The sequence below is a fragment of the Haliotis rubra genome, unplaced genomic scaffold (assembly GCF_003918875.1).
Source record: "Haliotis rubra isolate DU_JTF1 unplaced genomic scaffold, ASM391887v1 Scf914, whole genome shotgun sequence".
Classification (NCBI taxonomy): domain Eukaryota; kingdom Metazoa; phylum Mollusca; class Gastropoda; order Lepetellida; family Haliotidae; genus Haliotis; species Haliotis rubra.
The window spans coordinates 30,034-43,859 of NW_025767651.1; the positions used below are offsets into that span (position 1 = coordinate 30,034).

Below are 13,826 nucleotides of genomic sequence, written 5' to 3' on the forward strand. Positions count from 1 at the left end.
CCAGAGAACGGGGATGCGATGATCGACGTCTACAACTGGATAGAACGTTAGCTCAGTTCGAACAATAAATGATTTACAATTGAACGACATCCCAAGGGCTGTGTTCGATTCTGTGGGGTATTCAGTGTCACCACATCATCCTCGACTACATCAACGCAGGTGACTAAAACCAAACTCACTCACTCATTCACAAATTGTGTAAGGTCAAGTGACATGGACATCTTACACATGAAATATTTTCTTCTTTATTGGACATGTCATATAAGCATTGATTAAGCATACACCATGCTTGTTACAAGGTAACCGTGATCTGGCTGACGTCAGGAAGGATATAAGATCAACAAGTAGAAAACATAAAGCACACACTTGTAAGACGTTTTAAGACCAATAAATAGACTAGATTCAGCATATACCAGACGTTTTAAGACCAATAAATAGAGTAGATTCAGCATATACCAGACGTTTTAAGACCAATAAATAGACTAGATTCAGCATATACCAGACGTTTTAAGACCAATAAATAGACTAGATTCAGCATATACCATATGTTTTACTGACTGACTGACTGAGTTTGGTTTTACGCCGCTTTTAGCAATATTCCAGCTACATCACGGCGGGGAACACCAGAAATGGGCTTCACACATTGTACCCATGTGGGGATTCGAACCCGGGTCTTCGGCGTGACGAGCCAACGCTTTAACCATTAGGCTACCCCACCGCCCCACCAGATGTTTTAAGACCAATAAGTAGACTAGGTTTAGCATATACCTAACGTTTTAAGACAAATAAATAGACTAGATTCAGCATATACCAGACGTTTTAAGACCAATAAATAGACAAGATTCAGCATATACCAGATGTTTTATGACCAATAAATAGAGTAGATTCAGCATATACCAGACGTTTTAGGACCAATAGATAGACTAGATTCAGCATATACCAGACGTTTTAAGACCAATAAATAGACTAGATTCAGCATATACCAGATGTTTTAAGACCAATAAATAGACTAGATTCAGTATATACCAGACGTTTTAAGACCAATAAATAGAGTAGATTCAGCATATACCAGACGTTTTAAGACCAATAACTAGACTAGGTTTAGCATATACCTAACGTTTTAAGACAAATAAATAGACTAGATTCAGCATATACCAGACGTTTTAAGACCAATAAATAGACTAGATTCAGCATATACCAGATGTTTTATGACCAATAAATAGAGTAGATTCAGCATATACCAGACGTTTTAGGACCAATAGATAGACTAGATTCAGCATATACCAGACGTTTTAAGACCAATAAATAGACTAGATTCAGCATATACCAGATGTTTTAAGACCAATAAATAGACTAGATTCAGTATATACCAGACGTTTTAAGACCAATAAATAGAGTAGATTCAGCATATACCAGACGTTTTAAGACCAATAAATAGACTAGATTTAGCATATACCTAACGTTTTAAGACAAATAAATAGACTAGATTCAGCATATACCAGACGTTTTAAGACCAATAAATAGACTAGATTCAGCATATACCAGATGTTTTATGACCAATAAATAGACTAGATTCAGCATATACCAGACGTTTTAGGACCAATAAATAGACTAGATTCAGCATATACCAGACGTTTTAAGACCAATAAATAGACTAGATTCAGCATATACCAGACGTTTTAAGACCAATAAATAGACTAGATTCAGTATATACCAGACGTTTTAAGACCAATAAATAGAAAGTAGATTCAGCATATACCAGACGTTTTAAGACCAATAAGTAGACTAGGTTTAGCATATACCTAACGTTTTAAGACCAATAAATAGACTAGATTCAGCATATACCAGACGTTTTAAGACCAATAAATAGACAAGATTCAGCATATACCAGACGTTTTAAGACCAATAAATAGACTAGATTCAGCATATACCAGACGTTTTAGGACCAATAAATAGACTAGATTCAGCATATACCAGACGTTTTAAGACCAATAAATAGAGTAGATTCAGCATATACCAGACGTTTTAAGACCAATAAATAGACTAGATTCAGCATATACCAGACGTTTTAAGACCAATAAATAGACTAGATTCAGCATATACCAGACGTTTTAAGACCAATAAATAGACTAGATTCAGCATATACCAGACGTTTTAAGACCAATACATAGACTAGATTCAGCATATACCAGACGTTTAAGGACCAATAAATAGACTAGATTCAGCATATACCAGACGTTTTAAGACCAATAAATAGACTAGGTTTAGCATATACCTAACGTTTTAAGATCAGCAGGTAGACTAGATTTAGCATCCGTCAGAATTTAGGAGACCAACAGGTACACAACACTCAGCATACACAAGACTCGATATGACATATACTGGTATACTTGATTTGGCATACAGAAAGTATGTTATGAGATCAGCAGAAAGAGTTGATTTATGATACACAAGGTACCGTATTTCCTCTAATAAGCGCCCGGACTCCAGCCCCGGTGTTTTTTGGAGGTCTTGCGCTTATTGCGTTTACTGGGTGTACCGTAATTAATTGTGAGTGAACTTAGGGACCATTCCTTAATATATCTATTTTTAGATCAAGGGTGAATACATTTATAAAAAACGTACCCGGCGCTTATAAGAGACCCGGCGCTTATATTTCTTAAACCGCTGCTTTCCCCCGGCGCTTATTAGGGGCCCGGCGCTTATTAGAGGAAATGCTGTATGTTATTAATCAGCTGATAGACGTCATCAACTGGTAGACTTCAGTCTGTGGGAGAGCAGACAAGCTACAACGTCCTTGTGCTTGATAAACTTTGGGTACTTGAACTGTTGGGCGTGAAGGTCGGGGTTTAGCTTCATGTAAATCTTCTTCACTTCCTCCAACGTCCCAGGTCTCACTTGAACGACGACAGCAGGGGCATAGTTCCCATGGCAACGTAACCATTTGTACCCATCCTGGGTTTCTTGAAGACTCTCGTCGATCTGGAAACAATTATAATGTCACTGGTCATCAAATCGAGGTCTTAAACACATAGTGACTGAAGTAACAGGGTGACAGACAATGTAGATCAGACAGTCACATACAATGTATGTCTCAGGGTGACAGACAATGAGACGAACAGTGGCAGTGTGACAGTGTGACCCAACAGTGACATCAGTGTGATAGTGTGACCCAACAGTGACGTCAGCGTGACAGTGTGACCCAACAGTGACGTCAAACGTGTGACCAACAGTGACGTCAGTGTAACAGTGTGACCAACAGTGACGTCAGCGTGACAATGTGACCCAACAGTGACGTCAGTGTAACAGTGTGACCCAACAGTGACGTCAAACGTGTAACCAACAGTGACGTCAGCGTGACAGTGTGACCCAACAGTGATGTCAGCGTGACAATGTGACCAACAGTGACGTCAGCATGACAGTTTGACCCAACAGTGACGTCAGCGTGACAATGTGACCCAACAGTGACGTCAGGGTAACAGTGTGACCAACAGTGACGTCAACGTGACAGTGTGACCAACAGTGACGTCAGTGTGACAGTGTGACCAACAGTGACGTCAGTGTGACAGTGTGACCAACAGTGACGTCAGTGTAACAGTGTGACCAACAGTGACGTCAGCGTGACATTGTGACCAACAGAGACGTCAGCGTGACATTCTGACCCAACAGTGACGTCAGTGTAAGAGTGTGACCAACAGTGACGTCAGCGTGACAATGTGACCCAACAGTGACAATGGTGTCACTATGACAATGCAGTGACGCGAGTGTCAATGTGACAAAGTATCCCATCAGTAGCACAAGTGTCAATGTGACAAAGTATCCCAACAGTGACGCAATTCTGCAGGAACAGGTTGTTGGAGTATAAACACAGGCTATACGTGGGCGGACAATTCCACAGAACAGCCTATGTACAACAGAACCGTGTATTACTTTCACCTCAGTTATACATGGCTAACCATGAGACCGTTAAGATACACCAGATAGATAAACATTCTCAACATTTCTGTTCTTGAATTGGAGTACTTGGTCATTTTATAGCGGACACTGGAAATGTTTTCGAAATATTCTTCACATTTTGGATAACATCTACATCATGTTAGATTTTGTGCATCAACATTTCGTTGAAGCCATGGATTAAAATATTAAATCTTTAAAAAAGGAAAAAAAAGGTTTAAAAAAAGTTAATTTAATCTCTGAAACCGAGTCTACATACCATATGTTTTTCCCGATCGGTCAAAGCTCCATCACCAAGCATTTCTATGAAGACATACACATGCGCTGTCGTAGATATTTCGCCTGTAAGTGGTATAAATTATCAGTTATACGTACGCATTTGAACCCGTTATGGAAACTGTTGCAGTTGTTGGTTCAGAAGTGTTCCCTCATCTCTCCTACCGTCTTGCTACTGATCACCGCCTTACTACTCACCACCAAATGTCTGCCTCACTATTAAACACTCAACTGACCACCAATCTACCTCACTACTAAACACCCATCTACCTCTACTAAAGACCCAATTCAAGTGCCTCCTTCACTACCCGAAACCCACCTAATTAAAAACACCCGACTCACCACCAAACATCTGCGTCACTATCAAACACCAACCTCACTACTAAACACAGAATTCTCTACAAAATGTCTGTCTCACTACCAAACGCCCACCTAATTAACAAATACCTGACTCACTACAAACACCTGACCCACTACAAACACCTAACTCACTATAAACACCTGACCCACTAAAAACACCTGACGAACTATAAACACCTCCCTCACTATAAACACCTGCCTCACTGTAAACACCTGACCCACTATAAACACCTGACCCACTATAAACACCTGCCTCACTATAAACACCTGACCCACTATAAACACCTGACCCACTATAAACACCTGCCTCACTATAAACACCTGACCCACTACCAAACAAATTCATCACAACCATATACCTGTCTTGTTGTCCAGCTGCTTTGATCGAAGCTCACGATTTCAATCACCGATTGTTTCCAGAAGTAGAACGTTTCTAGATAACCATGCCATCTTGTGCCACGTTCATATAATGAAATATATAGTATTACCCAAGTCTGAAAAAGCAGATTTTGTAGGTGTTCACAGAGTAATATGTGAAGATTGAATATGTACATGGCAAATATTTGACCAAAGCTGATTTTATTAGGAAAAAATGAAAGCCGTCCAAACATATAGGGAATAAATTGACTCATTTTGTTTGTGATGTTGGAAACATCGTCGTTTTGCCCCTTTTAGTCATCTGTGTGGACGTAAATAGGATAGATTAAACAGACCCGAAAGAACAAAAGATATAGATAGATAGATATACATACATACATACATACATACATACATACATACATACATACATACATACATACATACATACATACATACATACATACATACATACATACATACATACACATACATACATACATACATACATACATACATACATACATACATACATACATACATATATACATACATACATACATACATACATACATACATACATACATACATATATATATATATATATATATATATATATATATATATATATATATATCAAAACAGGATATATATGTATGTATGTTTCCAACATCACAAACAAAATGAATCAATTTATTCCAACCCGGTGCGACCTGCTACTCTATTTTAGTCAGAATTTGACTTGGGTTCCCCGTTTACCCTATGTTTGCAATCACCTGTCAGTTCCTCAACGATGAAGTTGCCGACAGCCATGTAGTTGAACATCGTCCCAGACGTCCACGTTCTGGAAGCTTTCGAAACAGCCTCAGTGAACAGGAACTCTGGATACATGCCGTACCCGTCTCCTTTCCTGCAGGATACAACAGGGAGGTCACAGGTGACACGTAACATCTGACAAGGACAGAAGCAGCATTGCACCCCTTCTTCCCACCACCACACCCATACCAAAACACACACCGACATGAACAAAAAACACCGATGAGGAATTTGATATCACAATTAAATCTGCCAGGAAAACGTTATTCGTGATTCGTGAACTAGAAAAATGTGGTAATCTGAGCAGTTCCTCTGAGAAAGCAACTGTCCGGTATAACAAGGTTTCACTGTCTACAATCGTTTAACAGTTCACAACAACCTCTGATGATTCACATGTGAAGACTTAAAAGAGTTCCACAACATCATCGTTCATTATACTCACCGTTGTTGTAAAACATAGTTTGGCGCCTGACCAGTGAAGCTGGTAACACGGATGATATCTCCTGTCCGATATCTGTACAGTCCTGACCAGTTGGTGATGACCATCTCATAACTCTGCCCAATGTCCACCTGGAGGACACAGTTGCGAAGGAACAGTCAGTCTCGATTGCCTGTCGAAACACTTTGTAAAACAGTGATGAAAGTTATAGGAATGGAGTTCTGAAAATCTGTGTGGACATCACGTTTTCGCTCTAAGGATGAGCTTGACGAGAAGCACCCGTCACTCACACAATGTGCATGTGTTTGTTTAGATATGGTACCGCACTTATACAAACCCAACTCAACAGACAGAAACAAAAAGGAATTCATCCTCGATTATGAAATTGCAATGTCCCCAGAGCACAACCCTTAAATCATGAGCCTACAACACGAGGCCCCACAGACAGTTGTGGCCCCAGGCGAGGCCATCAGCTCTGATGGTCTATACTTGATGCCACTAACAATAGTGACGGTTGAAAATTTGTTCCTCAAGTTGGAGCTGTTGACCCTCTCTTGAAGGTGTGGACTTGCCAATTGTAAAGATCTGGCAGAGGGAAAATGTTTGGCTGATCCTGTTGTTTGTCAATGAGCTTCAGAAAGTACTGAAAATCTTGAAAAGGAACTTCCAGGTATGTTTCCTTCCAGTGTTGTTACTCGTGCTTAGGCGAGGCTAATTTCCTCTCAGAATGATACCAGTTACTTTCATAGACCATTCTTTCGACCTGTCTAAATTTTCAAGGGAGGGTAATAAACATTCTCACTGTTAGTCTGTTGAGAAAGGAAAAGGTGTGTAGGTTACAAGGACCCAGAACTCAAAGCTCTTGCCCAGACGGCCGCGGGTACACTCTTTGGAAGAAGCTGACAACGTTCGAATTTGGTGTCATTTCAAGGATGGCATTTTGATGATACTTTCATTCTGACTTTGAATTTATACATCCATATAATTTGGAGTGCCATTGCAATTCCTTTATAGTGATTTGTAAACGTAGTTCATTTTATTATTATATTTGGATTATTATACTAACATTTGTATAGCGCCAACATCCAGCCCAGCTGCTCAAAGGCGCTTTGATTTTAGAATACAATTTGTTAATTATATAACATTTCTTTGTTGTTTGTGGTAACGTGTTCTCACACAAGGTGAATAGATCATGAATATTTCGGCAAAGTGATTCAAAAGAAACAAAAAATGTTCCAACCTCATGAGCCAGCAACGACTGTGGATTATCCTGATCAACATCAACTTCATGGATGAATTCGTAAAACATATGATCAGGGAGGATGGTGTACTCCGTCTTCATCTGGTCTATAATGTTCATGTTGGCGCCATACAACCCCTCGGACGCCATGTGTTTGCTGGAGGTTATTGGGATGTCCACTAGGTACTTCTGTCTCAGAATGTTCACCTGAAAGTCAAGATGCTGTGAAATGATAGACACTAACTGATGTTTATGTCCTGTTGAAACAACTCGCTCGTTAGAAACTTTTTGATTGATCTGGAACGTATATTGTTATATATTTATTACTGCACTTTGTTAACATTCAACGCCAACAAAAAAAACGGGTAGTTGGTCTGTGTATTTTTGCCTCAGAATAGCCACTTGAAAATCACGATGCCGTCACATATAAGTAAATGATGTTTTAATGTCCTTTTGAAAAATGCAGATGCTATTTTATCTGGAACATGTCTTGTTATATGTAGTGAATCTCACCCAAGTGTCTACGAATATCAATTATATCAACACAGGTTGATAAAATTACAAATATTTTTACATTTATCAACAAGTGTTGATATAATTGATATCATTACACACGCGGATGAGATTCTATTTATCATCAAAAATCACTCTTCATTACTTTTCAATGAAACATATACATCTCTGAACACAGTACTACCATTAGACTTGCAGTGCAGCGATGTCGTAGCAATGTGACGTCATCAAGGTCATCACTTGATAGCATTGTAAGGGCTCACCTATACGTTGCACTTTAATACCATTCAAGCTGTCATAAAATGGACCTGGGGGTGGCGCATGAATACAACATGAACAGCGGGTGATTCGACCATAGACAGAATGGCAATAAAGATTGTTTTTATAACTTTATAGGCCAGACATACGTCAATTTTGTTTAGAAAATATATGGGGTTGCAACATCAAATACTTTCAAACTGTGTCTTAGTTTCTCACCGCTGGAATGTAGGTTCCAGATGCCGCTGTGTGTACCACTGACAAACATGGCCAGACTCGTGGTCCAATATTGTGGAAGCCTTCCTTGAAGATACATCTCAGTTCACCAGCTCTCTCTGCATCAGCAGTCAGATGCTTCTGAAGCTTGATCCTCACATCGTCCTGCAGACCAGGACACTTGCAGATGTTTCCATGTTCTATATCATCACACATGGCTTCCCACCGTGTCTCGATGACCCTGAAGAAGTTCAAGGCTGTTGGTGCTGTGAGGCAGCTTAGCAAGGTGACGTCTTTACACGTCAGACCGAACAATGCATGGACATACAAGGATGCCTGCTCCTGTCTTATTTCATACGCAGCATCAGGTGATGGTCTAAAGGGACAGATGAAGGCCCCAGCTGCACTTAGAGGACCTCGCCTGACACCACTTGGTGTTCGCGTGAAAATCGCTGCCGCCCTCACGTCTAGCCAGAACTTGAGTTTGCCAACGTTGGCTACATCCAACAGCTTCCTCTTTGTGTGGACATTGTGAATCATTAGCCTCTGCAAATCTGACACGAGTTGTCTGGGATATGGCCTACTTTTCCCCGAAGAAGTCCCGGAAGTCACAGCAAAGTAGTCAGGTTGTCCTGGAAACATCACATCAGACTCCCCTTGTACGATACGCTGGATGTACTTGTCATAGTTCTCATGGGATGTAAAAGGCTGTTGAGACCGAAATTCTGCCAGACATGTAACAGAATCAAAGGCGTTATCGAGTCCATATGCAGTTCCTGAACCCCTCTTGAGGATGCTTCCAAGGACATTTCTTTGATGATTTATTGCATCTTGAAGGACAGGAAGGTAGCTGGGTGTCACGTATGCTTTGATATAAAGTTTCTTTATCCATATATACTGCTTCAAAAGCGATGTCCATGTATGATGACGACTTGGGCCCAGTCTTATGACGTCCATCAAGAGGAAACTCAATAGAAGAAGTAAAACTCCAAGTCCGGAACCTGCAATGAATTAGTGGTCAAGTCACTGTGTACCAAATGATACGTTTATACAGCCTGAATTAGATGTATCGTATGCATCTCAATAACAAGTCTACGATTCCAAATGCTTAATACCTTTAATACACAGTGCTGGCATGAAAGGATGGTTAAAGAAGTATGGATGCAGTGTCTCTTAGAGAATCAGTCAGTCCAGGAAAAACCGTCAATATGTTCGCTAAGGATGATATTTTAAGCTTTACCTTAACTCCAAATATATGAATGTGTGAGTAGTTGTACGCCGCACTCTATAATAATATTATAGCTAGATGGTGGCGGTCTGTAAATAATCGAGTCTGGACCAGACAATCCAGTGATCAACAGCATGAGCACACACATTTGGGATCCGATGACATGTGTCAACATCTCAGCGAGCCTGACCATCCGATCCCGTTAGTCACCTCTTACGACAAGCATGGGTTACTGAAGATCATTTCTAACCGCGAATCTTCGCGGGTCTCCAAATAAATAGCTAATACAGGAAACATGAAGTTCCTGTAATGTAATGAAATAGAATAGTGTACGGCACTATTCCACTGTTCACGAATCTATCTGCAACGGTATATATGACATAGCTCATACCGCTTCAGATTCGGGGAACCCATAAGCCAGAGTGCATCAAGTATAACAGTTCACCTTCATCCAGTGCTAAAGTGACAATAAAGATGTTCTGGACAAGTGATGTTGTCCATCAACAATCAGGACATTTATTCTGAGTAAATTTGCAATTCCATATTCTTGCATAGGAATTATGACTTATTTCATATTTCATAGATCATATTTCAAGTCCATACACGGAAACAAACTCTTTCTTTTAGTAGACAGTGATGCTAGATGCTTCAATATATGTTGTCAGCAGTTTTAAAAAGAGCATATACTCAGTACATAGGTAGTGGACTTGGCCTCCAAAAGCCGCCATTTATGTGTAGACAGAGTAAACACTATAAAATGCGTCTGGTTGCTCAACAGTTAAAATACATAAGGAGAGACAAAATAAAAGGCGAAATGTTGATACTCAGATGGGCTTACAATACTTGCTACAAACAATCTATTTTTCATAATTGCCGTCACAAAATATCCGTGGTCTAGACAACCAGTTGTCGCGGTGGCTGAGCGGGAAAGGCGGCTGACTTTGTGTGGTGGCGATTAAGTGCCTGGCTCTGAGAGTGTTGGTTCGAATCCCGGATGGGACTCAACCCAACAAAAGTACTAAAATCTGTACTTTACTGAGAAAGTGTAATCCCAAGTTAAACATATGCTACATTTGACCACTTTCAAGATGGCATTGTGTATTCATAAATATCTATATTTAGAATGGACGTTACTATTTTGTAAAAAAGAATGTTGCAAACACACTTTAAAAATGTAGGATCAATATAGCTAATGGTTCTGACAAATAATTTGCGCGAGCCCTGTAGTTTACATTTGTATTCAATGTTAATTTCTTGAGTCAAACCACAGACAAAATATGTTAAGTAATGTCGGTTTGAAGATGAAATATCTAAATCAAGAATTTATGTAAATATGTTTGGATCTCTAAAAGTGATCAGCAGATTTTGAGGTGAGGTGAAATTGGGTAACGTCGCGTGGAGAATATTTCGGTATTATGAGGTGAGTGTGTTCTAGGTGAGGTGAGGTGAAATTGGGTTTAAAGTCGTGCTGGAGAATATTTCGCGTATTATGACGACGTGCATGCGTGTGTATGTGTGTGTCTGCCTGTTCTATCCTTTGTACGAGGTGAGGTGAGGTGAAATTGGGTTGAACGTCGCGCTGGAGAATATTGCGCGTATTATGACGACGTGCATGCGTGTGTATGTGTATGTGCGGCTGCTTGTACTACCACTGCTGGTTTTATAGTGCTAGCCCACTGAGATACCATGCCGCAGTGAAGCATGAATACCCCACTCAGACACATTATACTGACTCGAGCCGACCAGTCCTTGTTGTACCCATTAATGCCGAGCGCCAGGCAGGGACCAACAAGTACCATATTTAAACGTCTTTTGGTATGACGCGGTCGGGGAAACAGATTTTGAGATAAAGATATTTCAATTCAGCCCTATTGGACAGACGGACGAACTCACAAAATAACGACAGGAGCTCACCTTGACGTCAGTGTGATCTAATGAACTTATTCAGATTAGGAACATTATGTAAACGTACCTGCAACATAATGGATCCTGGATGAGCACGAATTTACAACCAATATATCCAATAGTTTCTGAAAGCGATGAGCGCAAATGCTGTAGTTTCCACTAATTAACTCCTAGAGGAAAACCCCAGACAGTACATGTTAAATATATGTGATGTTGATACGTCCAGCAGATCTGAACAGATTTCAGGTCATCTACTGGGCACATGATAGACTCACAAAAACCATGACAACGTTAATTTGACGTTAAGGTCAGCTAATGAACCTATAATGATTAGGATGATGATGATAACATACCTGCAACATACTGGATCCTGGACACGGGTAGGACCGTACCCAGTATCAAACTCAGTCCACCCAGGAACAAAGCTACAGTACCAGCACACAAAACACTTGGTGAAAACGATGGGAACATTTTCAAATGCTCTTTGTGTGATCCAGCCACAATATGCTGCTTTTTGTTTGAACGAGGACACAGACTGACTTGTCTCTGTTGGTGTTCTATTTTTCGAGTGATATTTGATGCTTTTATGGCGAGTTATATGATGCATAATTTATGTAAATCTGACAAGCTTGAATAGCTGTCTGAAACTTGGACCGGATTTTGTGTCGATTGAACAAAATAGGAACTGCAGTCTGTACATAAAAAAGTTGGCGTGAAATCTGGAAACAAAGATAAAGTGATATAAGTAGGAGACGACACTTGGCGAGACCTTAGCACTTAGTACAAACAACGTACACTTGGCCATGTGTAGTAAAGTCCTATTTGGAGACCCGTGAAGATCCGGGGTAGAATAGGTCTTCAACAACCCATGCTTGTCACAAATGGCGACTATGCTGGTCGTAAGAGGCGACTAACGGGATCAGGTGGTCAGGCTCGCTGACTTGGTTGACACATGTCATAGGTTCCCAATTGCGCAGATCGATGCTCATGCTGTTGATCACTGAATTGTCTAGTCCAGACTGGATTATTTACAGACCGCTGCCATATAGCTGGAATATTGCTGAGTGCGGCGTAAAACTAAACTCACTCACTCAATCACTCCTATTTGGAGCCAGAACTGGTTCTTGAATATACGCTTGTCACCGGAAATCTGGTACCGGAAATAAGCTGGACCCCGTCTCGCAAATCGCAAGTTGGCGCGCGCAAAGGAAGCCGGGAACCAGCTTAGTATGGGAAGAAGCGCCTCGCGAGAGTTATAGGCCCTATAAGAAAAACATTAACGAAACTTACAAATCGCTACAAAGGGGTGATTGAATGAGTGAGTTTAGTTTTAGGCCGCTTTTAGCAATATTCCAGCAATATCACGGCGGGCGACACCAGACTTGGGCTTCACACATCGTACCCATGTGGGGATTCGAACCCGGGTCTTCAGCGTGACGAGCGAACGCTCCACAGGGCTACCACACAGGAGTGGCATTACCAAACAGAGATACTCTACAAATACAGTGGAAACATAACATAGAAGCAGTGATTATATAATTTGTAAGACAGTAGGTATGATTTTCACATTAAAGGTCATGTGCATGCAAAGCTGTTTTAAGCTCTCGACATTTAAACATTTTGTAATTTCACAACTGGTCGTAATAAAGGGCTGAAGGTGTTATGCCTTGGCCATATCCGGTACATGTCAACAGGCCAGCTATCTCACAGTGTACGAAGAACGAAGATTGAAGAACGTCGAGAGATGTGACATCCATTCGTGACCCACTCGTGTTATTCCGGGACAAGCCGAATACCGAGTTTACGGAAAGAGGCGAGTGGGGACGAATGATGGGACATACTGCTATCTCACGACTTTAAAAACGTAGACGGTTGCATAACTAATATTCCTCAGAGTTTAAAAAGATAAAAGAAGGCCCTTACATGCAGCCATTTTCTATATTTTATACGTCAAATTTTGAATTCATTACATACAGTTCATCCGACCACGGATCATAAAATGCATATTAATGTTAAAAGTGGTCTGCATATAATGGTTGTTGTGTTTTACCTGTATCCAGAGAATTAATTGGTTGAGTGACTGTTATTTATTGCCACAGTTTTATCGGCATTTTATAAGTCAAAATTTGAATTCATAACAAATAATTCACCCGCCCACAGATCGTAAAAAATCTAATATCAAATATGCATACATGAATATTAAAAGTTGTCTGCATATAATGGTTGTGTTTTCTCTATCCAGAGAATTAGCTGGTTGAGTGAAT

General features: G+C 40.3%; 1 protein-coding gene across 1 annotated transcript; it reads right to left on the reverse strand.

Moving 5' to 3' along the window:
* Positions 1 to 2,748: 2,748 nt before the first annotated feature.
* On the reverse strand, positions 2,749 to 11,638 carry LOC124264212 (indole-3-acetic acid-amido synthetase GH3.8-like). The gene is made up of 7 exons (XM_046698951.1): positions 11,630 to 11,638; positions 8,433 to 9,137; positions 7,443 to 7,649; positions 6,206 to 6,333; positions 5,724 to 5,857; positions 4,214 to 4,296; positions 2,749 to 2,982 (listed from the first exon to the last, which is right to left on the reverse strand). The coding sequence occupies exons 1-7, from the start codon at positions 11,636 to 11,638 to the stop codon at positions 2,749 to 2,751; spliced, it is 1,500 nt and encodes a 499-aa protein (XP_046554907.1).
* Between the last annotated feature and the right edge of the window lie 2,188 nt (positions 11,639 to 13,826).

Excerpts from the sequence above, each read along its gene's own strand:
- LOC124264212 (XM_046698951.1), bottom strand. Across the intron at positions 6,334-7,442 it reads AGTCGTTGCTGGCTCATGAG|GTGGACATTGGGCAGAGTTA; the intron begins GTTGGAACATTT and ends TGTGTCCTCCAG. Across the intron at positions 2,983-4,213 it reads CCGATCGGGAAAAACATATG|ATCGACGAGAGTCTTCAAGA; the intron begins GTATGTAGACTC and ends AATTGTTTCCAG.